General features: G+C 43.8%; 1 protein-coding gene across 1 annotated transcript in view; it reads right to left on the bottom strand.

Annotated features, from left to right (window-relative positions):
* Positions 1–23,572: 23,572 nt before the first annotated feature.
* Positions 23,573–27,379, bottom strand: part of FAM162B (family with sequence similarity 162 member B) — a 57,670-nt gene continuing 53,863 nt past the window's right edge. Inside the window, exons 3-4 of the mRNA XM_063441274.1 lie at positions 27,267–27,375; positions 23,573–23,918 (exon numbers count right to left, since the gene is read on the bottom strand). Of these exons, the coding sequence (XP_063297344.1) occupies positions 23,808–23,918; positions 27,267–27,375 (220 nt within the window). The 3' untranslated portion in view covers positions 23,573–23,807. The remainder of the gene's footprint in view (positions 23,919–27,266; positions 27,376–27,379) is intronic.

The following is a 27,379-nucleotide window of genomic DNA, read 5'->3' as shown; positions in this document are numbered from 1 at the left end:
TATGATCTTGGTTTATGGGGATTTGGTAGTAGGTGTCCCTCAAGTCTATGGAGGTCATCCAGTCTCCTCTTTTGACGCTCTTTTAGATGGTCTGTAACAATTCCATTTTGAATGTTCTTACATCGAGCATGGAGTTTACCCCCTTCAAGTTCAAGAGGAGACGCCACTTTCCCTGGGGTTTTGGGGCCAAGAACACTGTGGAGTAAACCCCAAGGAACCTTTCCTGTCTTGGAACTTTTTCCACCACTTTTTGTTCCAGAAGAGTAGAAATGCAGGTCCTCATGGCCTTTCGTTTGGTGCCTGCCAACACCCTGGATTTTTTGAAGAAAGCGGATTTTGGGCGAGAGGAAAATTTTATCCTGTAACCCTCCTTTATGATGGAAGTGACCCACACGTCCGAAATATTTTTGGCCCACACGGGGTAGAAGAACTTCAGTCTTCCTCCCACAGTCCCCGAATAGGCCTGAAGACCTTCAGAAGCTCTTCCCAGAGGTGCTAGCTCCTCTTCCTCTGGAAGCCTTATTGGAAGAAGAGTGTGAGAAGGATTTCCGTGAAGAATTCCTGGAGTACTCCCTTCCCGGCTTATAGCTTCTGCTGTCCAGAAAGGACTGATCCTTGAAGCGCTTATTCTTCCAGGAGGAGGGAAAGCTCTTTCTGCTCACCTGAGGCAAAAACACTTTTTTCCCCATCAGCAGCTTTTTGAATAGCGTCCTCCAGAATTTTGCCAAATAGGAGATCCCCCTGGAATAGAAGGCCACACAAGGACGCCTTAGAGGCATAGTCCGCTCCCCACAAATGAAGCCATAAGGCCCTTCTAGAAGCCACAGACAGGGCCATACTCTTGGCAATCATGCGAGTGATGTCCAGGGAGGCTTCTGAACAGAAGTCCTTGAGGCTCTCCAAAAGATGTTCCCTACGGACACCCCAGTCAATGTCCTCCTCCAAATTAGCGAGCCACACTCTTAAGGCCCTGGAGAGAGTGGTCAGAGCCACTGCCGGATGAAGGGCGGAGCCCAGTGCCAAGTAGGCTTTAATCAAATCTCCATCCATACGCTTTTCCATAGGCTCTCTGAGATACGCCATGGAGTCAATAGGAAGCGTAGTTTTCTTTGCCATATGAATCACCGCAGCATCAATCTTAGGAACTGAATTTATTTTTCAAGGTGGATTTCCTTTCTGGCTTATTCCATTCTTGAAGGATCATGTCCCTGATCGAGGAATGCACCGGGAAGGTAGGTCTGTTTTAGGTCTTCAAAGAACTTGTCAGCCTCTCTCACTACAGACTTTTCTTCCGTGAGACTAAGAGTGTCTCTGAGAAGGGTAATAAGTCTATCAATAGACTTCGAGTCGAGAGACCTGGAGGTATATTCCACTTCCTCCTCACCATCATCTGAGACCTCCCACACATCAGGGTCTTCTCCAGAGTTGGAAGACTGAGGTTCCGCTCTGCGTCTCTTACTTGGGCCACTAGACACCGTGGTAGATTTAAAGCCCTCAGCAATAGCTTGGGAAATCCAGCGTTTAAGGTCATCCTGTGGGGAACCCCCACTGCCGCTTCCAATAAGCATTCCAAGGGGCATCTGCCGCTTCCAATAAGCATTCCCTACAAAGGTTCCTTCCATGGGGAGCAGGTGACAAACAATTAATGCATTTATTGGACTTTTCCCTTGATTTCCTTGCTGGGGAATCCAGATGCTTGCTGGGGCTGAAATAAAGCCAAATATAACCTTAGTTTGGCACTCTTTTAACAACCCCCCCATAGAAAAAATTAAATGGCTCACCTATGTTTTCTAGAGAGGGATCTTGCAGAGGCAGAGGGAGAATCCATACTGAAAGGGAGAATCAAAGGGAATTCAATACACAATTCCCAAGGAGGCAGAGGCAAACTGACAAGAAAGAAAATACCCAAATCAGCATCACAGAAGAGATCAAATCCTACCTCAATGACAGAGAAATTCCTCCAGGCAGCCAGGTAATAACAGCCAAAGAAGAAACTGTAGAGAACTCAGGACCGAAAAGCCAGCTCACAAACAGCTGATACAGCGCTTAGGCAGAGCAAGCTGTGTCACTGAGTTTAAATAGAGCCAGGAAGCGTCCGGCCCGCGCATGCGCAGACCGCTGGAACGCACGCTATGCGTTCCAAGCGCTCGCGACCGGCCTGAAATTCACTTCTGGGTTCGCCGGATCCGGCCGGACCACCAGCGCAGTCTGCTGGAGCGCACACTGTGTTCCAGCCACAACACCCGAAACCTCAGGGGGCCACAGGCAGTCGGGAAAGTGCCTCCACGACGCAGAAAGGCACCAGAACGCCCAGAAATCCCAGGAGACCACTCAAAAATCCATCAGATCAAAACCAACATAGAGCAAGATCACCCTACAGGGGACACCCTCAGCATGGATTCAAAGGAATTGCCATCAAGGTATGGGGAGGGGGGGGGGGAATTTGGGACCCCAATTAATAGGGGCAAGCTAACAACAAGGGGAATTTTTAAGGATAGCCAACCCCATAGTCTCAGATTACCTGTAGCCGTGTTTCCCTCAGAACACCAAATCCCACGCAGCAGTTTAGTACTTACACTGAACCTGACCCAGTTAGTCCTGCTCATGCAGGCTGTTTACTGGGTCCTTCAAATGAAGAGAGGCTGAACTTCATTTGGAACGAACCCACGACAAACGCAGGAAGGCGGCCATAAAATAAAATGTAAAAAGTCCTGTAGAAACTTGCTAAGGACAGGAAAAAAGACTGAGGTGTAAGGGGAGGAGGGACTCTTTATACCTATCAGTCTAATTAATTAATCTAATTAATTCCTGTCCTGAGACTGCTAAGGGAGGAGCTACCCATAAGTGATGCTGCCATGATTAGCCAGGAAACGCCAATTTTGGCCAGTGTTTGTGACTAAGTGGCTACTAAAAAAGACTGGACATACCCCATTTGCAATACCTTGGGTTGTCTACTATTGCAAATGGTATGCCATCATAGGGGTAATTTTTATTCTTGGGCTACCATAGGGTCACAAAGGCAACCTAAGCAATCTGGCGAATTTTAATGTGAAAAAAATGAAACAAGCCTTATATTTGACGCTGTAACTTTTGAAAACACCATAAAACCTGTACATGAGGGGTACTGTTGTACTCGGGAGACTTCGCTGAACACAAATATTTGTATAGTATCACAGCAATAATATTGTCCGTGTAAGTGCTGTTTGTGCGTGAAAAATGCAAAAACCGTCACTTTTACTGGCGATATCATCGTTGTAATACATTTTACTGTTTTGAAAAACTAATATTTGTGTTCAGCGAAGTCTCCCGAGTAAAACAGTACCCCCCATGTACAGGTTTTATGGTGTCTTGGAAAGTTATAGGGTTAAATATAGTGCTAGCAAATTAAATTCCCTATACTTTCGGCATGGATTGTCAGGCAGGTCCCGCTAATTGTAATTAATTAAGATACCTAATTATGTAAAAATATTACATAAATATATGTGTAGAATTAATATATGTATATACATATGTATGTGTATATATATATATATATGTAAATATATATAATTTTTTAAAAATATTTTTATTTATATATAGGTATATATATATACGTATATATTTATGTATATAGATATATATATAATTTCGTTCTATGTGTATTTTGATATACGGTAAATATATATATTAATATCACAATACAGTTAGAACAAAATAACACATATCTATATATTTTTTTATTATTTATTAATTATTTTAATTTTAATTAATTATTAATTATTTTAAAATAATTTTTTATTAATTATTTTAATTTTATTTTTTTACGTATTTACATATATTTTTTTATATTATATAAGTATATATATATATATATATATATATAATTTTATATATATATATTTAATCAGTATCAGTATACGTGTAATTTGATATTAATATATATATATATATATATATATATATAAAATTATATATTAATAGTAAAATACACCTAGACAGTGTATGTGTGTGTATGTATTTGTGTATATATATATATATATATATATATATATGATCTAAGTATATAATTAATTTTTTTTTACACTGATTTAACATTTTTTTTTAATTTGATTTCAGCCAGCAGGGGGACTGTCATTACAGTTAGTCCCCCTGCTGGCAATGCCTGAGCCAGCTATCCCGGTCATGTGATTGTGAGGTCCTCGCAAGGACCTCACTCTCACATGGCCGGGGGGGTTGGAAGAGGACGGAGGTGCCGCGGGGGGCTCCCTGGGAGTCCCCCCAACCGCGATCGCCGGCGTGGGATCACCGGCGAGCGGGTAAGTATGAAAAGACCGGAGGGCGTACAATTACGCCCGGTGGCGTTTAGAGCCGCTTAAAACAGGGCGTAATTGTACGCCCTCCGGTCTTAAGGGGTTAAAGACAAAATAGAAGAGGATTGAGCTCCTTTCATCTATAAATCACTTATATGCCTGTGGTCAAAGACCATTTTGTGAGTGCATTTTAATTCAGCGCTTTTTCTGGTGTCTTAAATCCTGCACCCTAATCCTGCACCATAACTGCTATTTCTTTTTCCCAATTTGTAGATTGTATTTTCTGTATGTTTATCTAAAGAAGACCATGGGGTCTTCTTACAATCTATTTTCCTATTAGGGTAAATTATATTTTATATACTCTTCTACCCACTGTGGTGAGCACGTGTGTTATATATATATATATATATATATATATATATATATATATATGTAGTCGGGGACAAAAGCCGTATACATGATAAGTTAGATATATGAGCAAGTCGGTTGTGGTGTGCCGAAACGTATCGGGTAGGCCTGTAATAAAAGAGGGCAAAAAGTTGAATAACATACCTTATTACATATCTTTAAGTTGCAAGATTCTTAATTCGGCTTGTCTTACTCAACTCTAGCTCTGGTTGTGGTATGTATCTAGTAATATACTGTGGATTTCCAGCGTCCTAATGTTTATGGTGTGAACAGGGACATTTGTCTGGAAGCAGCTGATGCTGCCCTGATTCTGGAGGAATGTCCCGAAAATGCATTGGGGTTGAGTCCCTGCCCAGGCCCGGACTGGGAGAAAAATTCGGCCCGGGCATTTTTTATCACAGCGGCCCACTAAGAAGGGGGCGGGGCAGAGGAGGTGTGTTTTGTCATCACCAATGACAAACACGCCCCCTCTCAAAGTGAGCATGTTGGTTCAATGCTCTTCCAGGGCAGACCATGCACAGAGCTCTGCTGAAGAGCTCTAGCATGAGAAAAGAGCCCTGTATTTGTTCTGCACAGCGCAAGCAAATTTAATAACATGCTTGCACTGTGTTTCCTTGCAATTTGTCTCTGGTGTCTCTATAAATGGATATCAGGAGACAAAAAAGCCATTAAAGAGTACTGTGCATGTGTTTGGAGCCTGCTTGTGGTATTGCGTGTGTGTAGAGTGAGCTGATTGTGGTGTGGTATTGTGTAATAAGGTTGGTTTTAGTCATGTTGTGTTTGTGGTGTAATGTGATGCATATGTGGCTAGGGGCTGTAGAGAATGTGTGTGTATAGGGGATATAGCAAGAGTGTGCATACAGGCTATAGTGTGTGTGTGTGTATAGGTGATGTAGTGTTTGTAGAAAGTATGTGTTTAGGGGTGTAGTATGTGTTTGCTTACAAGGAATCTGTGTGCGTATGTATGTATGTATATGTATATATATATATATATATATATATATAGATAGATATCGATAGATATATTTGGAAGTAGTGTGTATGTAAGGGGTGCAGTATGTGTGTGTGATGGATGCTGTGTGTGAGGGTGCGGTGTGTGAGAGTGATGTGTGTGAGAGTTCTGTGTGTGATGTGTGTGAGGGTGCTGTGTATGATGTGTGTGAGAGTGCTGTGTATGATGTGTGTGAGAGTGCTGAGTGTGGGAGTGCTGTGTATGATGTGTGTGATGTGCCTGACAGTGCTGAGCGTGATGGGTGTGAGAGTGTGTGTGATGAATGCTGTGTGTGAGGGGTGCTGTGTGTGATGTGTGTGGTGTGTGAGGGTGCGGTGTGTGATGTGTGTGAGAGTGCTGTGTATGATGTGTGTGAGAGTGCTGTGTGTGCTGCGTGTGACAGTGCTGAGTGTGATGGGTGTGAGAGTGCTGTGTGTGATGTGTATGAGAGTGCTGTGTATGATGTGTGTGAGAGTGCTGTGTATGATGTGTGTGAGAGTGCTGTGTATGATGTATGTGAGTGCTGAGAGTGATGTGTGTGAGAGTGCTCTGTGTGAGAGTGCTGTGTGAGAGTGCTGAGTGTGATGTGTGTGAGAGTGCTGTGTGTGCTGTGTGTGACAGTGCTGAGTGTGATGTGTGTGAGAGTGCTGTGTGTGACAGTGCTGAGTGTGATGGGTGTGAGAATGCTGCTGTGTATAAATGTTAGAATGGATTGTGTGTGTGTGTGGGGGGGGTAAATAAACAAATAAAAGAACAGGCATTATGTCCCCCCTCCCTTCTTACCTTTTAGCCTGGGAGGGGGGGACCGGCATTGTGGTATCTGGGAGGGGGGGACCGGCACTCTTTCATCCCTGGTGGTCCAATGGTGAGTGAACTCTAGCCTGCGGGCTAGAGTTCACTCTCGCGAGATCCGGTCGTTGCCATGGCAACGCTCCGGATCTCGCAAGAGGAACCCGGCGGAGCTGCAAGATAGAGCTCCGCCGGGTTCCTCTGCTGGTAGGCTGGCTCCCTCCCTCTCTCCCCGCCGGCGGCCGCGTTGGAATGCAGGTGGGCCGGTGAGGGAGATCTTTGATCTCCCCACCGGCCCGCCATGGACTACTGCAGGGCCGGCGATAGGATAGTGCTGGCCCTGCATAGACCGGCAGGGGAGATCCTGGGACTTCCCCTGCCGGCCTCGGCCCCTGGCCACCGCGGCCCACCGGGCATTTGCCCGGTGTGCCCGATGGCCAGTCCGGGCCTGTCCCTGCCTATTTAATAGGGTTCTGATGTACATTATGAATTTAGCTGTAGTGAGTGGTTTGCCCTGCAGTTAAATAGGGGCATATTGAGATTTGGTCCAGTGAGTGATAACCTGTAAAGGTCTGACATTTTGACCGGCACCTTATTGTCCGTAGGATAGTCCTTATGTCCCTACGTATTACATATGGTAAGAGGATGTGAACTTTTTGATACTAGGATAGGCACTTAAGATATGGTGTTGTATTCCACCCTGGTAAGTTTTGTAGTGTTAAGAGAGATTTTATAAATTGTGTGGGCAAAAAAGAGAGGAGTGTCGCAATGGCGACTAGTGAACGAATATCGGTATTATGGTAATCGGTGGTAAACTTCTTGTAAAGGTGAAATCTCTATTGTATGCTCGTGATGTATAATCAGAGAGAGCAGCTCAATCCAGAAATCTGCCAAATGCCATGAGGCGAGTTAGTGCAGTATTAAGCCATGGAATGTGGGTATAACCAGCTGCTTTATTGTCAGAGAAGCACTTGACAGGTTCCCCTATCCACTCATACTTCCCCAGGCCTTGTAGGCAGCCACTATGGGGTAGATTCCAAAGAAATGTTGACGAGGAATGGAAAGATTATTTTTATTTTTTATTTATTTTTTCTCAAGAGTCTCAACTGGCCAGGCATCTCAGAACCAAAAGTCACCAAACTAGCTGTGAAATCAGTGTGCGCAGACGCATTGGTCCATGTAACTGGGAAATGATGAGAAATGGCGGGAATAACCTGGCCTCCTATTCCGGTGTGGTATGAACCTGAGCCATATGTGTAGGTCTGCTTACAACTAGTGCCAGAATGCAACTGTGGGTGGGAAGAAGCCTCAGCGGTAAGGAAATAAATGTGCAGAATAATTCTCATGGCGAACTTCAATGTGCCCAGTAGGACTGTAGATCCATTCCCCCCTCCCCCCCTGTGTGTTCTTCAGAAGAAAAGGTTCCCCAGACTCCGATGCGCTGTACCTTTTCTGTAGGTGGACATGTTCTGTAGCGTATTAGTGTCAAGTTGAATGCCTAAGAAGGTCAGTTTGTGGAAGTGGAACCCCTAGTGATGAAAAGTGCCATCGTCTTGTGAATATTAACCAGAGCGGAGTGAGGGCGTTCTATCGCGAGGAAGTTATCTATGATAACGGGTGACTGCAGGACATTTGCTAATATTGAGTGTTAGTCAACATAGTGTGTTAGCAAATAAGACTAACAGCTTGGGGACACTCTTTGCTCTAAAACTTACACGTGTGGGAAAGTCATGACAATCCCTCCATAAAATGCCACTAACATGCCCTCGGGATGGCTGAATAGGTAGAAGCTTGGAGGCATAGGAAATGTCTGTCTTGCCCACCCAAGCTCCGGTCAACCCCTTTGGCATAGTGCTGGGAGAATTCCTTAGAGGAAATCAATGAGTTGAGGCTAGGGGTGGGTAATTAATATGGTTGTCAAATACCTTCTTAAGCAATGTGATTGTGTTGCGGGGTCTATTAATGCGGACTGAAGGTTCTGACACTCGTGAATACCAGACAGGAGTGTGACCAGACCTGTGTGGAACTGGTGTATGGAAACTAGATGTAGAAGACGACTGAGTGACGGAAAGGGTGTGCTTAGAGGTAAAACTCACTTCTCTATGGTGAGGAGAAGTAGAGCAACTTACGTCACAAAAGTCTGAAGGCTAGGATGAATTCTGGTATAGTGAGTTTCTGATTGAGTCTGGGATTCTAGTGTATAGAACGACCTACAGATCATCGTAGTAGTAAGACTTGTACTCTAAGACATCGTGGGAGGCAATCAGTAAGGAAACTAAAATTAACCTTTCCAGATGTCTTTGTATATGGTCAGGGACCCAAAGTATGAGGGAGTAATAATGTAAACCGATGTGCTAGGGGCGGGATTTGAAAGGATAACATAACCATGAGAGGGATTTGGGAGTCCTGTGGCTGGGATGTGCATCAGTGCCTGTGGAGATTCCAGTCTCTGTAATCTATCGTTGATGTTATGTATGGAGGCAACTGTTTGACTTCATGTGATTTGGCCTAGTGGGCAGAGGCCACTGAAATGTCTGGCAAGAACGTTGGCCTCTAGGGGACTGTAAAAACTGTCAATATAAGAGGCCATGCTGGGTGAGGCCCTAACTGGAGAGGTTGATGTGAGGCGTTAGCTATGTGTTGGGCCAAGGGACAAATACCTTCATATGCGGATGAAGATGGGTGTCGGCCTCACGGAATTAATAATGATGAGGCTAGTTATTGGCATAGCTGGGTACCAGGCCGCCAGTTGACATACCGGATCCGAGAATGGGAAGGGTGATGGGTAGTAGCGAGGTGGGTAAACATACCTTGCTTGGGGTAGAATGTGGTTTCCTTGCCAGAGGAATGAGATATTGGAGAACCTAAAGGGAAATGATGGTGGGAGGCAAATTGGAACTGGAATTGGGCTTGACTTACTGTGAACGAAATACGCCTGTATAATTGGGGTGGTTGTTCTTGAGGCTGGTCTATGAATAGGTAACCTGAGGACATAGTTGTTATAATCCTGACCCTACGATGGTGGGTACAAGATTCATAGAACATAAATCAAATATCCCTATAAGTAAGTAAGCCACTACCAGAGACCATGGGGAGTGTTTAATCAATACTGCGACAATAATGGGGGATAGGCAAAGTCATGAGTGACCGCTAATTGGTCCTGTGACTTCTTTAGCTAAAATACATATAGGGATATGGAATACCAAGCTATGAGGGCAGTTTTGAGCTATCCCGGTAGGACTTAGAATATTTAATTATGGTCGTGCCAGCATTGGAAGGGGGGTGTATGTGTGGGGAATTAAGGATCCCTGGGCGTGGGCCTGTGTACGGCCTGGCAGAGGAATTGCGTGCCAGCGTTGGCTGATGTAACATAGAACAGTTAGAGTGGAGTTGCTGTAGGTTTAGTGATACTATGCCTGAAAAGCAAAGGTCGGTTAGGATGATGAACTTGCTTGAGTAGAATATAGCAGCGATGAGTAAATAACCTTTAATGCATAGTACGTGATTATTTTGACGTAAAGTCAGGGGGAACATATGATGGTATGGTAAAGCCTGGTACACTAGGGTTTGTCCCAGGGAACATGACGATACAAATACTGAACATAGGAGTGTGACGTGTTACAAAATTTTTTTAGCGTATAGGTGATCATGGGAGCAAGTATACAGATTGGCCATAACACATGGTAACAAATGTGAACATGATGACTGCCTCAGAACAGTACCAAGTCCATGAGTGATAGAATAAGACATATGCGATATATGATGGTAATGCTATATATGTAGTGATGTACCGAACTGTTCGCTGGCGAATAGTTCCCGGCGAACATAGCGTGTTCGCCACGGCGGGTGAACACATGCGCGGTTCGATCCGCCCCCTATTCGTCATCATTGAGTAAACTTTGACCCTGTGCCTCACAGTCAGCAGACACATTCCAGCCAATCAGCAGCAGACCCTCCCTTCTAGACCCTCCCACCTCCTGTATAGCATCCATTTTAGATTCATTCTGAAGCTGCATTCTTAGATAGAGGAGGGAAAGTGTAGCTGCTGCTCATTTCATAGGGAAATGGATAGCTAGGCTAGTGTATTCAGTGTCCACTACAGTCCTGAAGGACTCATCTGATCTCTGCTGTAAGGACAGCACCCCCAAAAGCCCTTTTTAGGGCTATAACATCAGTCTGCTTTTATTTCCTGTGTAATCTAATTGTAGTTGCCTGCCTGCCAGCTTCTGTGTCAGGCTCACAGTGGATACTGTGCCCACTTGCCCAGTGCCACCACTCATATCTGGTGTCACAATAGCTTGCATTTAAAAACAAAACAATTTTTTTCACTGTAATAGATTGAATAGCAGTTAGTTGTCTGCAAGCGTCTGTGTGTCAGGCCTACAGCGTGTACTCTGCCAACCTCTGCCAGTGCACATTGACACTCATATCTGGTCTCACAGTAGCTTGCACGCATAGTACCACTAATCCAAAAAAAAAATGACAGGCAGAGGCAGGCCACCCCGCAGGGGCCGTTGTGGTCGTGGTGCTGTGATTCCCTTTTGCCCTAGAATAATGCCCAGTTTCAGAGGCCACGTACCCTGAACTTGAAAAGTTCTGAGGACATAGTTGACTGGCTAACACAGGACACCCAATCTTCTACAGCTCCGCTCGGAACCTTGACGCACCATCCTCCTCCAGCTTAGCTTTGGGCACCTCTCAAGATACCACTCACCCGCCTGCCGCCACTACCAACACTAGCACCACAGCGCTTCACTTTATCTGTCAGAGGAGTTATTTACACATCCGTTTGAAGAAATGAGTGATGCGCAACCATTATTGCCAGAGGATGTAGATAACAGGGATATGTCTCAGTCAGGCAGCATTACACACATGGACGTACGGTGTGATGATGATGATGATGTACCCGCTGCTGCTTCCTTTGCTGAGTTGTCAGATACAAGTGAAGCAGTTGATGATGACGATGCGTCCATGGATGTCACGTGGGTGCCCGTTCGGCAAGAAGAAGAACAGGGCGAAAGTTCAGATGGGGAGACAGAGAGGAGGAGGAGACGAGTTGGAAGCAGGGGGAGGTTGTCGCAAGGATCTAGTGGCACAGTCAGACAGCATGCATCGGCACCCGACAGCACGCTGTGTCCACCACCAGAATGCCGTCATTGCAGAGCTCAGCAGTGTGGAATTTTTGTTTGCATCTGCCTCTGACAACAGCGATGCCATTTGCAACCTGTGCCAAAAGAAACTGAGTCGTGAGAAGTCCAACACCCACCTAGGTACAACTGCTTTGCGTAGGCACATGATCTCACATCACAAACGCCTATGGGATCAACACATGAGTACAAGCAGCACACAAACTCAAAGCCTCCATCCTCCTCCTGGTCCAGCATCTTCAGCCACATCAACCACTGCTGTCCTCCTTGCCCCCTCTCAACCATCTGCCACTCCGTCTCTCGCTTTGAGCAGTTCCCGCTCATCTGCCCACAGTCAGGTGTCTGTCAAGGACATGTTTGAGCGTAAGAAGCCAATGTCAGAAAGTCACCCCCGTGCCCAGCGTCTGACAGCTGGCTTGTCTAAACTATTAGCCTGCCAGCTTTTACCATACAAGCTGGTGGAGTCTAAGGCGTTCAAAAAATTTGTAGCTATTGGGACACCGCAGTGGAAGGTACCCGGACGAAATTTATTTTCACAAAAGGCAATCCCCAACCTGTACTCGATTGTGCAAAAGGAAGTAATGGCATGTCTGGCACACAGTGTTGGGGCAAGGGTTCATCTGACCACTGATACCTGGTCTGCAAAGCAGGGTCAGGGCAGGTATATCACCTACACTGCGCATTGGGTAAACCTGCTGACGGCTGCCAAGCATGGAATGCGTGGCTCTGCAGAGGAGTTGGTGACACCGCCACGACTTGCAGGCAGGCCTGCTGCCACCTCCTCTACTCCTCCTACTCCATCCTCTTCCATAACCTCCTCGGCTGGGTCCTCTTCTGCTGCTGTGTCTTGCTCCAAATCAATGGCACCCCCTAGCTCCCCAGGTACTATTCCACATCCCGGATACGGCAGTGTCACGCCGTCTTGGGTTTGACTTGCTTGAAAGCAGAGAGTCACACCGGACAAGCACTCCTGTCCACCTTGAACGCACAGGTGGAAAAGTGGCCGACTCTGCAGCAACTGGATATCGGCAAAGTGGTTTGTGACAACGGAACAAATTTGTTGGCGGCATTGAAGTTGGGCAAATTGACACATGTGCCGCGCATGGCACGTGTGTCTGATCGGACAACGCTTTGTGTATAAGTACACAGGCTTACAGGACGTCCTGAAGCAGGCCAGGAAGGTGTGTGGCCATTTCAGGCGTTCCTACACGGCCATGGCGCACTTTGCAGATATCCATATATATATGTTGGTGAAACAACATGCCAGTGAGGCGCTTGATTTGCGACAGCCTGACACGTTGGAATTCAACACTCCTAATGTTCGACCGCCTGCTCCAACAAGAAAAAGCTGTTAATGAATATTTGTATGACCGGGGTGCTAGGACAGCCTCTGGGGAGCTGTGAATTTGTTTGCCACGTTACTGGATGCTCATGCGCAATGCCTGTAGGCTCATGCGTCCTTTTGAGGAGGTGGCAAACCTAGTCAGTCGCACCGAAGGCACCATCAGCGACATCATACCATTTGTTTTCTTCCTGGAGCGTGCCCTGCGAAGAGTGCTGGATCAGGCCGTAGATGAGCGTGAAGAGAAAGAGTTGTGGTCACCATCACCACCAGAAACAGCCTTATCAGCATCGCTTGCTGGACCTGCGGCAACGCTGGAAGAGGATTGTGAGGAAGAGGAGTCAGAGGAGGAATGTGGCTTTGAGGAGGAGGAGGAAGACCAACCACAACAGGCATCCCAGGGTGCTCGTTGTCACCTATCTGGTACCCGTGGTGTTGTACGTGGCTGGGGGGGAAGAACATACCTTCATTGAGATCACTGAGGAGGAGGAACGGGAAATGAGTAGCTCGGCATCCAACCTTGTGCAAATGGGGTCTTTCATGCTGTCGTGCCTGTTGAGGGACCCTCGTATAAAAAGGCTGAAGGAGAACGACCTGTACTGGGTGTCCACGCTACTAGACCCCCGGTGTAAGCAGAAAGTGGCTGAAATGTTACCAAATTAGAACAAGTCGGAAAGGATGCAGCATTTGGAAAATAAATTAAAAAGTATGCTTTACACAGCGTATAAGGGTGATGTCACAGTACATCGGGAATCTAACAGGGGAAGAGGTGAAAGTCATCCTCCTCCTCCCACGACCACGCAGGCAAGGACAGGACGCTTTACAGACGTGTTGTTGATGGAGGACATGCAGAGCTTTTTAAGTCCTACGCATCACCACAGCCCTTCGGGATCCACCCTCAGAGAACGACTCGACCGACAGGTAGCAGACTACCTCGCCTTAACTGCAGATATCGACACTCTGAGGAGCGATGAACCCCTTGACTACTGGGTGTGCAGGCTTGACCTGAGCTATCCCAATTTGCGATAGAACTTCTGGCCAGCCCCGCTTCAAGTGTCCTGTCAGAAAGGACCTTCAGTGCAGCAGGAGGTATGGTCACTGAGAAGAGAAGTCGCCTAGGTTAAAAAAGTCTAGATTACCTCACCTTTATTAAGATGAATGAGGGATGGATCACGAAGGGACTGACAGTGGGCGATACATTCGACTAAAAAAGGCCTGATGAGATGAGCTGCCTTGGGCTAAAAATGGTGACCCTATGTATGAGGAACAGTCCCTATTCTACTCTGTGTCAGTGTGTATCAGGGTCCCTGAGGACAGGTGTCAATCCATATCTGCCAAGTGACCCTATGTAGGGGGAAGAGTCCTTATTCTGCTCTGTGTCAGTGTGTATCCGGGTCTCTGAGGACATGTGTCAATCCATATGTCAAGGTGACAATATGTCATATGTCAGGTGTCAATCCATATCCATTGTGATTTAGGAATGTTAGGTGATTTATGCCCTTTGTGGATTAAAACCAGACTCTGCATCAACTGTGTAATTTTCCCATGGGAGTTTTGCCATGGATCCCCCTCCGGCATGCCACAGTCAAGGTGTTAGTCCCCTTGAAACAACTTTTCCATCACTATTGTGGCCAGAAAGAGTCCCTGTGGGTTTTAAAATTCACCTGCCCATTGAAGTCTATGGCGGTTCGGCGGTTCGCCGGTTCACGAACGTTTGCAGAAGTTCGCGTTTGCGAACCGAAAATTTTATGTTCGCGACATCACTATATATATGTAGTGAATATTAAACGCTTACCAGAGCTGAATTAGTAATGGGAAACTGACAATATCCGTGCACAATCGTAAATAATAACAAGAAACATAGCAAACATAACCGAACTACAGGGGGCATGTAAGGAAAACCAGTAGTAGGCTAAATACTTTCAAAACGGGACATTTCATGTATCAGGGAACAGTGTAAAACTAACGAATTGGTACTACGATTGTGGTCGCCGCCAGATGGCAGCATGTAACTGAGATAGACTGGAGACCAGTTCGGTAGAAATTTGATGAAAATAAACTAGCGAATAGGAATGGAACAAAGAGCAGGCAGGAGTAGGTGAACTGACTCAAGTCCAGAATGGACGGTATGTAAGAACATAAACGTGTGAACAATTGTGTGTTCATGGATTTGGCCCGTACAGGCAGACTCACGGTTCGTGGATTTGACTGGTACAGGAAACAAACGACTTGACCTGGAATCTTGCGGTGAGGTGAGAGGTCAGCTATGCGGCTGGAAAGTACCCAGACTTGGTGGACACTGAGGTTTGGTCCAGGAAAAGGCCCGGGAAGCTGGTAAGGGGTCTCATAGTGCTGGCGGGAATGAACGGCCAGTTCTGGAGAAGAGGTGAGTAGTCTCTGACTGCGTGTGGCTGGAACAGCGTGATGGGAGATGTTGGAGCAGGGATAGCTTGGTCCGATCATCATGGGAGTCTCTGACAGCATGTGGCTGTAACAGCGTGATGGGAGTTGTTGGAGCAGGGAGAACTTGGTCCGATCGTCGTGGGAGTCTCTGACAGCATGTGGCTGGAACAGTGTGATGGGAGTTGTTGGAGCAGGGAGAACTTGGTGTTGATGACCTTTGAACCGGAAGTAGTCATGAATTAGGCAGCATCAGCCCAGTGGTGTAGGGGGCCTGAGTTTAAATATCCGGGTAACCCCTCCCACAACTTCCAATATATATTTATTTAATATATAATATTTATACTTAAAATATAATATATACTTAATAACCTGTCTGGGGAATATTGCCTAACTTTCTATTCTATATCCCTCAATTTACTTGCCTATAATCTCACTTATTGGTTCTGCTTTCACCCTTTGTCCTATATTTTCCTTTTATAGCTGTTTTTCCTATGTTACCTGTTTTGGGAATATTCCCTAAACCTCTATCTAATAATCTTCTTACTACTCTATATCCCGAAACTGAGACATAGCATTCCTGGAATGTACAGCGCTATCAAAGAGGGATGACTGGCGTTGGGTTACCCCATGCAGTCACTGGGCTGTGTGCTTGATTTTGTGATGCTGGGCCTAAAAACCTTACAGATCATGTCCTGCCCCAGAGGGGTAAAGGATGACCTGGATCTCCTACTGGTTTTCTATAACCCTGTCTACTTCCACATGGCTTAAACCTGTGCTACTTTTCTTCAAAACATCCAACCGTCATAGTATTTTGTTTTTCTTGCATTCTATTCTAGTGTATTCTAATCTATACAGTTTAATAAATGCACATAGAAATGTTAAGCCTGATATTCTTGATGTTTGATAACAGACCTGGGGGCCTCCTATCTGTAACGCTATTTCAACTTTTGTCTTGAAATCTTCTCTATTACCAAGTTTATTTCCAGTAAATCGTTTAGACATGCATTTAAAAATGTGCTGTATATTTAAAATGACCAACTGTTATGGTTTGTTTTATCACTTGCATATACTGTTGAGACCTTGCAAGTTATTCTGTTATATTTCCATGCACAACAAAATAAATATATATATATATATATTTCTGTGGAGAAACCTTTATATAACTAAAACAACAAACTTGAAATAAACAAAATAAATTAGCAGCCTTGTCCAGACTGCTTTAGTGACAGGCATCTCAAGTGGTGCCTGTCTCTATATGGCTCAGGTGCTGGACTTAATTAAGGCAGACACCACTTCAGACACCTTACCTTAGTGTGCAGGTGGCAGATGGGGGATGTGCAGAGGGCAGCTTGGGGACCAAGTGGCAGGCACCGCTGTCAGTGCAGTGCTTACATTAATTACGGAGGGAGCCAGTCGGCAGGGAGAATCCATGTGTCAAGCCGTCCAGGCTTTGTTTTGGTCACTACTAATGGAGACACGTATGGCTGTAGCATGAAGTGCCTGGTGACAATCTGCCTCTCCTAGCTCGCTGGTACGGGCTGGGGAGAGCACAGAGAGGCAGATTGATGGCACCTAGTAGGCAGGCTTACTACGAATAGCAATTTTTGTCCGGCCAATTTGCCACCCTATGACTGTGAAGTGGAGCACTTTGCATAGAGTTTAAAAGTCTGGAGTAGACCCCTAAAGCACTTTGCTTGCTGAAATGCTTAATGGGTGAAAGGTGTAACTTCTTTTTTGAATTTTTCAAAGATTTCATTAGAAATCAGCACTTTTATTAATTAGCCTTGTAACACCCCCTGGCTATGTTACTTCTTGGTTTGGTTAGCTCAGTGGAGCTAACCTCAAGGGGCAGGCAATTGCTTTGATCACATTCCTTGCAAAGGAAGCATCAAACTGACATGACCACTTTGAGAAGTGTGCATGTAATTGATGATGACACAACACACCATCTCATATTGTGCTACTTACTCTTGTGCTACGCCTTTAAATGCCCAGACCAAAATATTGTCCTATTCTGGCCCTAGTTGTAGTGTTTATAATGCTTGGAGTGTTTTTTTAAAGTTTAATTGCACTGGTGTGTGAAGGTGCTTTTAAATGTGTGAGTGTATTTTTCGGTTTTATTACTTAAAAAATAGTTTTTTCTTTCTATAATGATTTTTTTTGTTCAATTAATTTTTTAGCTCCAAATAATGTTATCGAAACTTATGCTGAAGTTATCCAGAAGACAAAGGTGTTTTAAAATTGCATTCTGCAAAGTGTTTTAAAATACTAAAAGTGACACCTAAAAAGTCTGTGATATACTCCACACACCTGCACCTCCTTTCTAGTTTATTCATTATTTTTCAGTATATCTTAATTGCACAGAGTTGCATATGCAAAACTTTGACACGATTGTGCATTTTGCATAACAAATGCAGTAAGTAATATGATTTTCTTATTCTGTTTTGCCATTATGCTATTAATTAGCAGTTTGGTATGCATGCTTTCCAATACACACCTTTTCTTTATAAGCAACAGCCCAAAGAGATTCTGAATAAATTATACAACTAGAAAATACATGTTACCAACTGAAGAATGTTCCCAAGTATATGTTGTTCCCCGCCTAGATAAATAATGCTTTATGAGTTAATATGTTTCAAAGTTACTGGGAACTGTCTGAACACAAATGCATTCTGAGATTTGCTCTATATATATATAATTAAATCTCAGGTCAGGTTTGCATTCCAAGAATTGTTTTTCTCCCAGACTGAGTCAGGTAGGTGGAGTATGGCAGGGTTATTCACTAAATTGTGAATTGCCAGAACTCAATGTGGATTCAAGGCTCCAAACTGACCAGCTTTTGGCATGACAGTCGCAATGGTGTGTTTGTATGTAGAGCTAGTTTTAAAATGTAACACATGCTCACTTACATACTATGTGTTTAGTGTTGGTGTTGGAATGAATGAGTGTTTGTATATATTTTTTGCATATTAATGCAGGAGAGTGTTTGTAATTTTTGCATGTAGTTTTGGCGTTTGCATGCTGAGGTGTATGCACATGTACGTAAACACTGTCCAAATATAAATATATATATATATAGTAAGAAGTGTGAATGGCACTCACCCTTGCTGATACTTTGAAGTTGAAAAATTGTGCCCTGGTGCACTTCCACGCTGATTGTATATAGAGTAGGTAAACAAAGGTAGCACTCTTGGGTCTTTTTAAATAGCAAACACAAGTATTTATTCCATAACAAGGTATACAGTAAATTGACCGACGTTTCGACCCGTTCGGGTCTTCGACCTTGAGGAAGACCCGAACGGGTCGAAACGTCGGTCAATTTACTGTATACCTTTTTATGGAATAAATACTTTTGTTTGCTATTTGAAAAGACCCAAGAGTGCTACCTTTGTTTACCTACTCTATATACATATATATATACACACACACATACACCTTTACAGATATTCATACACATTGACACACAAATGCATACACATACTCATAAACACAGATACACACTGACACATACACAGATACACACATAAATGTAATAATTTTTATAGTCTTCCTCCAGTTTCCTACCTTTTGGATGCAGGAGGGTGGCTTCTGCTGGCTGGGGTTGCTGAGATTAAGTTCACACCTTCTCCTCTCCCTTCTGCGCGGCTTGATGTGTGTTAGCTGGGAGGAAGTGACAGGTTCTCACTTCCTCCTAGCACTGTGATATTACAGCGGCTCAGTTGTGCTGTTAAAGCGCCGTAGCGCACGATCTGGCCCTTGATGACATGTCACATGACAAATCCAATAGGTTGGGAGCCAGCTGGGAGGTTGTCGGTCAGCCTGGTGTGCTTCATTTCAAGCTGAAATGCTCCTTGTGTAGATGGGACTGCTCACCCATGCTAAGGAAGGCCCTTCCACCCATTCTGATTCCGTACCTCTCAATGTGGGGAGGTATGGGATTTCAAACACTGAAAATCACCTATAATTTGTTTAAACCTTTTTTCATGTGATGCTTTGTTTTCCTAAACCAGTTCAAGTAAGGCACATCCAGGGGAAAGATGACAAATAAGAAGGCAAAATAGAAACGGTGGTGGAGATGTACAAATGGGAACGCAGCAGTTTTTAATGCTACTTTTTTGGCACAATTGCTGTTTTTGTCTTTTTGTTCCCCTGTGTACTCATGAAATGTCTGCGTTGTGCCTCTTTCACAACTTTTCTTCTATCACTTATTTTAAAAACAAAATACTGTATAAAAATAAGCTTGTCACTAAGTCTATTCCTGGCAGATTTTCTGCACCACTTCATGTGTGGCAGACACATTTTGAGCTTTCTAAAAGGAAGGAGGCATATATTATAAGAATCTCACAAATTCATATTTATTAAATTCAGATTAATAGGGGTAAGTAAACAGATTATTAAAAGTAGTGGGATATTACAGCTTCCTTTTAAAATAGTCATTTGAGTCTGATATCCAGCAGGTGGCAGCACAATCTCTACATCTGATTGAAGGAATTTTTCTTGGGTAAGGCAAGAATATTGAGTTCGTATATATAAAAAAAAAAAAAAAAAAAACATGCGCAAGAGAGAAAGAAACCAAATGTAGTTCATGTCTTGATTTGGGTAGTCTGAATTTTCTTTGCAAATTTTCTTTGCAAACAAATCTGGAAAACCGATAACATTTTAACCTCTCGTTGCTGTTGAGTGAGGGAAAGCTGCAGTGAGTAGAGCTCCCCATTTATTAGTTCTGACGATATCCTGGCCTGTGGGATAGGGGGTACACAGTTTAAAAGGGGAACCTTGATCTTGGTGCAGAGTACCTCATTGCACTCACCACTTGCAGGGCAGGTGAGGGGCTAAGGATGGAAGCAGTGGGGAGTTTAAATGCTGCCTCTTCCATGATTAACCCCTCAACTGCTGGCAATGGTTAAGGGGCATGGATGGGAACCTTCACCAGAACCCCTTTAAACTATTCCTTCACTCCTCCTACAGCCAGGGAAAGAAGATTATTCTCGAAAAGATAATAAACAAACTAAAAGCAGGAAGCTGGTAATTCTCTCTTTGTAATTAAATGAAATACAAATTATTGAATTGCCTGGACTGAATAGGAGTTTCAACCAGCAAGCAAATGATTTTTGTTTATTTTGCTTGAAATTTTTCTGTCTGAAAATGTATGCACACATATAATTATTTTATGTTACAAATGTCCTTGATTCTCTGTCGTGTTAAAGGATCACTATAGTGTCAGGAAAGCAAAGCGGCTTTCTTGACACTATAGTGCCATGAGTGTGCCCCACCTGTGGCGCTGAAGGGGTTTGGATCAGATGAGTGACAGCGGCAGCGACACAGAGCCCCTCGCAGAATTGAGCGACTGCGATAGCGATTCGTGGCAAGATTCGTCATCCGACTCTGACAGTGACCAGAGAAGTGGCGACAGCGACGATTCTGCACCCGAGCTCAGTGATGTGCGCACTTGGTGCCTTATTGATTGCGGTATGGATGAGGTACCGCCGCCAAGATTTCCGTTTACTGGATCACCTGGGATGAATGTAGACGTTGAGCACAATGATCCTTTGGCATACCTAAAATTATTTCTCACAGATGACGTCATTGAAAAGATTGTCACGGAGACAAATCGCTACAACGAGCAGCAATCAGCTACTCTGCATAGCAAGTTTTCCAGGAACAGAAAATGGGAACCGGTTTATTATTTATTAGATTATAATTCATGATTTTATGTTTCGAACTTTATCACATCTGAGAGTACTTTTGGTCAGGTTTAAGAAAGTAATTACTGGCCTACAATACATAACACCAAATTTCCAGGCAAAAAAATGGTACCGCTTTTGGTACAAAATTCCTGACATAATCATACCGCCAGGGAGGTTAAGACAAGTAAAGTTTTGGTTACAGTGATATTTAAGGCTAAGATGTGCTAGAGAAACAAGAGATAGGACAGTAGGGCAATTGTAATGGTAAAACTAAGAGTTAGACTGAGAGATTTTTATTTTTTTGCCATGTATCATTTTTATTGAATTCACATGGTGTACGCCAAGTAAAGGCAATAAGCCATACGATTAACAAATAAAAAAAAGTCAGACCCTGGATATAAGACAACTTTAAACCAATAACATAGTCAGATTGACATATAAAATGTACATCCACGTGAACATTTTTATAAAAGTAATAAGAAAAAAAATGTTACAATTAAAGAAGAGAAAGAAAAGAGGGGAAGAGGAACAACAGATTAAAGAGAGGAGAGAAGGAGGTAAAAGTGGGGAGTATCTGGTAGTCAAGGAGCAAATCCCAGAGAGGCATGAGAGTTAGGGTGCTAACCAGCCAATACAGTGTGAAATAGTTTGAGTTGCCCAGTGTGTCTATATTCTATTCCTTGATATTGTTTAGTGATGTTGAGTCAATGTTTTACAACCTTCAGTAGCAGAGGTTGAGATCATTTCCAAGCTTAAGTTGCAGCATAAAGACGTGTGGATTTCTACATTGAAGTTATGGAAACATATTCATTAATAGATGTTAGCTGACCACCCTTCACAAGTGCGGGAAACATATTCAACAGAAAACTAGTTTTTCTGACTGTAAAACTAATCCAGTTGTGGATTCCACTAGAGATTGGACATCCTTCAAAAAACAGGGAGATGAGAACACGACAAGAAAACGTGTTTGCAACGTCCACAAGTAGGGCTATTGGGGACAGATTTTAAACTTGAATATTTATTACATATGAGGTTACAATAAGATTACAATAAGGTTTATGGTTAAGGTTAGATGAGGTTATTTGGGGTTATTGTAAGAATATGATTTGGGGTTAGGCTAAATTAATCCCTAGTCCTAATATTCACCCTCATCACTACCCTAAATGTTCTAAAACTATACAAGACATCCTAATCATACACCCTGACTTTAACCCTAACTTTACATTCCCAGCAGGATTGTGCCTCTTCGATCTGTAGTGGTTACACTACTTGAGTTTTTTTTTTTTAAATTGCTATACTATGGAAGAATTAAAGCGACACTCCAACTCCATAACAACTTAAATTAATTTAAGCTGTTATGGGGGCAGTCATGTCCAGATGCTTTTTTAGTTTTTACCTTTAGTTTTTAAACCGTTTTGCAATGGTTCAACGGTTTTCAATGGTTTTTTTTTTTTAAGACTCAAGACGGCAGGAGTATTTTGAGTGTTGAAAGAGTAAACAGTATATACCCCACGCCTCTTTCTCACTCACAATTACTAAAAGACCTGTGTCTCCTTCATTGCTTAATAATACATATATGAAGAGTGTATTTGTTATTTTTTTGCACTTTAGTCTAATCCTCTATAGCACCTATGATCACTGTACCAATACCAGTGTTTGCCATGAGTTCTAAACTTGCATGTTTCTATGTAGTCTCAAAAACAGTTGACGTGCTGGGACAGTCACTCATCCTCTATGGAAAGTTTTTGTGACTGCCCCTGCCCACAAAGCACAAAGTGCTTACTGTGCAGGTTACGAGATAGTTGTTAGTAATGGCGCAGTGTATAATTATATAATACTATCAGGTCTCAACTGAGAATTCTATTTTCTCAATAAAACAAACAGATAAAGACCCCAGCAGGGTCGAAACGTTGATTTCGTCTACACAGTTTTAGTACCATGTTTTGATACAGTAAATATACCTTTTCCACTTAATTGAAGACCTGGAGTGCTCCCTTTTTTGATTGATTGCTACATATTTGACGCGGGACTGCACCTAGGCACTTGATTTATTAGAGTTAAAACAGGAGGAGTGCCTTGTTTACCTATTTATATATATATATATATATTTTTTTACTACATATGGGTACTGTTTTTGAATGCAACAACATCTTCATTCTGCATTTACATAGTTGTTGTTATATCTTTACAAAGTATAATTACTTAATTATTATTAAAACATTCCTACACTGTGGTTCTTTTCTTCAGTCATTTTATATTCATGTTTTCTATAATATAGTTTCCAAAAAAGGATGTTTTGCATTACCTTAGTCTATCTGGGTTTGGAAGTTTGCCATTAGGGCCTGTCATTTATATACTTTTAGATTGCAAGGCAAGTTTTGGGTTAGAGCTTACGGTGGGGTTTTGAGAACACTTATTGAAATTTGAAGTGCTTTTGCAAGGCATGGGGAAGCCAATAGCTGTATTTTTTATCATTTGATGGGGAATAGAATGGAGGATATTAAGCAATTTTGTGGGACTGCAACCCCTATGATTCCTCTTGTAAAGGTTCTTTATAAGTATGTGGACTTCTCACACCTACTGTCAGAAAGTGACATCTGCAGGACAGAATCAGTGTATGGTGAATAAACGTGTGCAAACTCAGCTATTTATTTTTCTTTCTATATACCCTAAAATATATATTCAGTTGCTGTACGCACAGGCTCATACAGGCAGCTGCTAAAATAATGTTTTGTTTTTGAATGGTTTAGTTTACTTCTTGTTTTCGTCTATTAAATCAGTTGATTTGTCTCTTGCTTCTTGGCGCCATTTTGCCTTCTTTGCTAGGTTCAGGCTTGTTAATGACTCCTGACGGGCTGCAGCCTATGCAAAAAAAAAAAAATATATATATATAACGAATGACTGGGTTTATACAATTTTCACATTCTGTTTTTTTCATCCTTGCTTTCACTCTTTATTTCTCCTCCTCCATTCCCTTGCTCAATTTCATTGCTTTACCTTCATTAACAATACCCAATTAGCCTGTGGAAAACATACATGACTGGAGATGTCACAAAATGTTTCTTAATTTATGGAAGACTATACTTTCCATTTATTACAATCTTTTAAACCAAGCATGCCTTTAGATGTTCTCATCTTAAAAAAAAAAAAAAAAAAACATCTAGAAGAAAAACGACGACAACAAGAGGACATAGTCTTTAATTAGAAGGGCAAAGGTTTAAAAATAATATCAGGAAGTATTACTTTACTGAGAGGGTAGTAGATGCATGGAATAGTCTTCCAGCTGAAGTGGTAGATGTTAACACAGTAAAGGAGTTTAAGCATGCGTGGGCAGGGCCGGACTGGGGATACAAAGCAGCCCTGGGAAAAAAAAATCTATGCCAGCCCCATAAGTCATTGCGCCATATATTGACGCATGTAATATGTAAGGCTATGTCTTGCCACCCCAGATGATTGAGTAATTATATATATATATATATATATATATACATATATATATATATATATATATATATGTGTGTGTATATATCTATATATATATATATAGCTGCAAAAAACTGCCGCTCACCGGTCTTGTAAAAATCCAAAATTTTATTGAAAAAGAGTTAAAAGAGAGACCAACGTTTCAGTCCCAGCTCGGGACTTTCCTCAGGGTAACAGATTGTTCTGTTACCCTGAGGAAAGTCCCGAGCTGGGACTGAAACGTTGGTCTCTCTTTTAACTCTTTTTCAATAAAATTTTGGATTTTTACAAGACCGGTGAGCGGCAGTTTTTTGCAGCAATATTTCCATTGGAGTTCATGCCAGGCACCCGGCGAATTGGATACATAACTAAGCGTGAGTGCGGGGGTTTATCAAGTGTTTTTTATATATATATATATATATATATATATTGCTTTTTCTAATATAATATATTGGTCCTTTCAGAGTAAAACATTTAATTATGCAGTAAGCATACTCACATGCAGACACAGACAATCTCACTGACACACACAAGCTCATTGATACACAGCCTCATAGACAAACAATTTCACTAATATACATAAGCTCATTGACATAAAAACACAAGCTCACTCACTAGCAGACACACACACACATGCAAGCAAGCAAACTCACTAGCAGGCGCACACGCACACACAGTTTAATGTAGTGGTTCTGGTGTCTATAGCCTGTCCCTGCAGGCTTTTGAATGTAAACACTGACTTTTCAGAGAAAAGGCAGTGTTTACATTGCTTCCTAGTAACACCTCTAGTGACAGACACTCAGACGGTCACTAGAGGCGCTTCCTGTGTCAGTGCGGATTGGCTGAGATCATCAAGCTTGATGATCTCAGTCATAGAGGCAGAGACCAGCATGACGTTGGAAAAAAAAAAAAAAAAAAGTGAGTAAAACACTATTTTTACAAACACACACAGACACTACGACTGACACACACACACCATGACAGACATACACACACCATGACACAGACAGACACACACACACCATGATACAGACCCACAGTGACACAGAGACACACACACGACACAGACACACACACACACACATGACACAGACAGACACACACACACAGCATGACACACACACACAGCATGACACACACACACAGCATGACACAGAAACACACACACAGCGTGACACAGACAGACACACACACAGCATGACACAGACAGACACACACACAGCATGACACAGACAGACACACTCCCACTGACATACATACTTGTTGCTACCTGTGTGGGTGGGTGGGCAGACTGATAGGTGCCCCTCCCCTTCTGTGCCCTCTTTTGCCCCCTGTCCTCCTGTGTGCTTTTTAGCCCCTTCCCCTCCTGTGCCCTTATGTAGCACCCTCCCCTCCCATGCCCTCTTTAGCCCCCTCCCGTGCCCTCTGTAGCCACCTCCCTTCCTGTGCCCTCTTTAGCCCCATCCCGTGCCCTCTTTAGTCCCCCTTCCGACTTGTACCCTCTTCAGCCCCTTTTGTGCTCATCTTTTGGCCCCTCTCCCCTTCCAGTGACCTCTTAGCCCCCTCCCCTCCTGTGCCCTTTGTTACCCCCCCCTCCCCTCCTGTGCCCTTTGTTACCCCCCCCCTCCCCTCCTGTGCCCTTTGTTACCCCCCTCCCCTTCCTGTGACCTCTTAGCACCCTCCCCTCCTGTGCCCTTTGTTACCCCCCCTTCCTGTGACCTCTTAGCCCCTCCCCTCCTGTGCCATTTGTTACCCCCCCTTCCTGTGACCTCTTAGCCCCCTCCCCTCCTGTGCCATTTGTTACCCCCCCTCCCCTTCCTGTGACCTCTTAGCCCCCTCCCCTCCTGTGCCCTTTGTTACCCCCCCTCCCCTTCCTGTGACCTCTTAGCCCCCTCCCCTCCTGTGCCCTTTGTTACCCCCCACCCTCCCCTTCCTGTGACCTTTGTTACTCAACCCCCACCCCACCCCCTCCCCTCCTGTGCTCACCTTCCAGCCCAGCCAGCCTTCCTGAAGCTCTTCTTGCGGCCGCAGGGGAAGCTCTTCTGGCGGCCGCTGGGGGAGCAGGCTGTTCTGTCTCTGCTCCCCCTCCCTCGCGCGCAGTTTAATGAGACCGGGGCCGGAATATGACGTCATATTCCGGCGCCGGTCTCTTTCTAGCGCGCGAGGGAGGGGGAGCAGAGACAGAACAGCCTGCTCCCCCAGCGGCCGCCAGAAGAGCTTCCCCTGCGGCCGCAAGAAGAGCTTCCCCTGCGGCCGCAAGGAGAGCTTCCCCTGCGGCCGCCATCCAAGCTCTCCCTGCGGCCGCAGGACATCCACATGTCTCCCCGGCCCCAGGTGCCGACGGCCCACCGGGAAATTTCCCGGTATCCCGGTGGGCCAGTCCGGCCCTGTGCGTGGGATAGGCATAAGGCTATCCTAACTATAAGATAAGGCCAGGGACTAATGAAAGTATTTAGAAAATTGGGCAGACTAGATGGGCCGAATGGTTCTTATCTGCCGTCACATTCTATGTTTCTATGTTACTATCATTCAGCAGATGGTTTTAGGCATATTTAGAGTTTACAGATGAGCAGTTGCGAGCAGCTAGTCACATGATAAAACCTTCAGTGAAATGAAGCCTGGAATAGAGCTAAAACTGCTTAGTGATTTTTAAATCCTTTAATTCAGATTTGTTTGTTGAGCAATCCAATATGAAATAAAAGCAGGTTTGTTATCTATAAAATGTAGTGCAACCTTGTACCTTCTTACCTTCTTACCCGACACAATCACAGCAAAGCAAGCTACGATAGTGAGTCCAATCATGATGTAACAGGCCTTAATCCGTGCTTTGTTTCTAGCTCTCGCCATCATCTCAATTCTAA

This window comes from Pelobates fuscus, chromosome 2 (assembly GCF_036172605.1).
Source record: "Pelobates fuscus isolate aPelFus1 chromosome 2, aPelFus1.pri, whole genome shotgun sequence".
Classification (NCBI taxonomy): Eukaryota; Metazoa; Chordata; class Amphibia; order Anura; family Pelobatidae; genus Pelobates; species Pelobates fuscus.
Note: the sequence above shows the minus strand (reverse complement) of the source record. Positions and strands in the feature narration are given on the sequence as shown.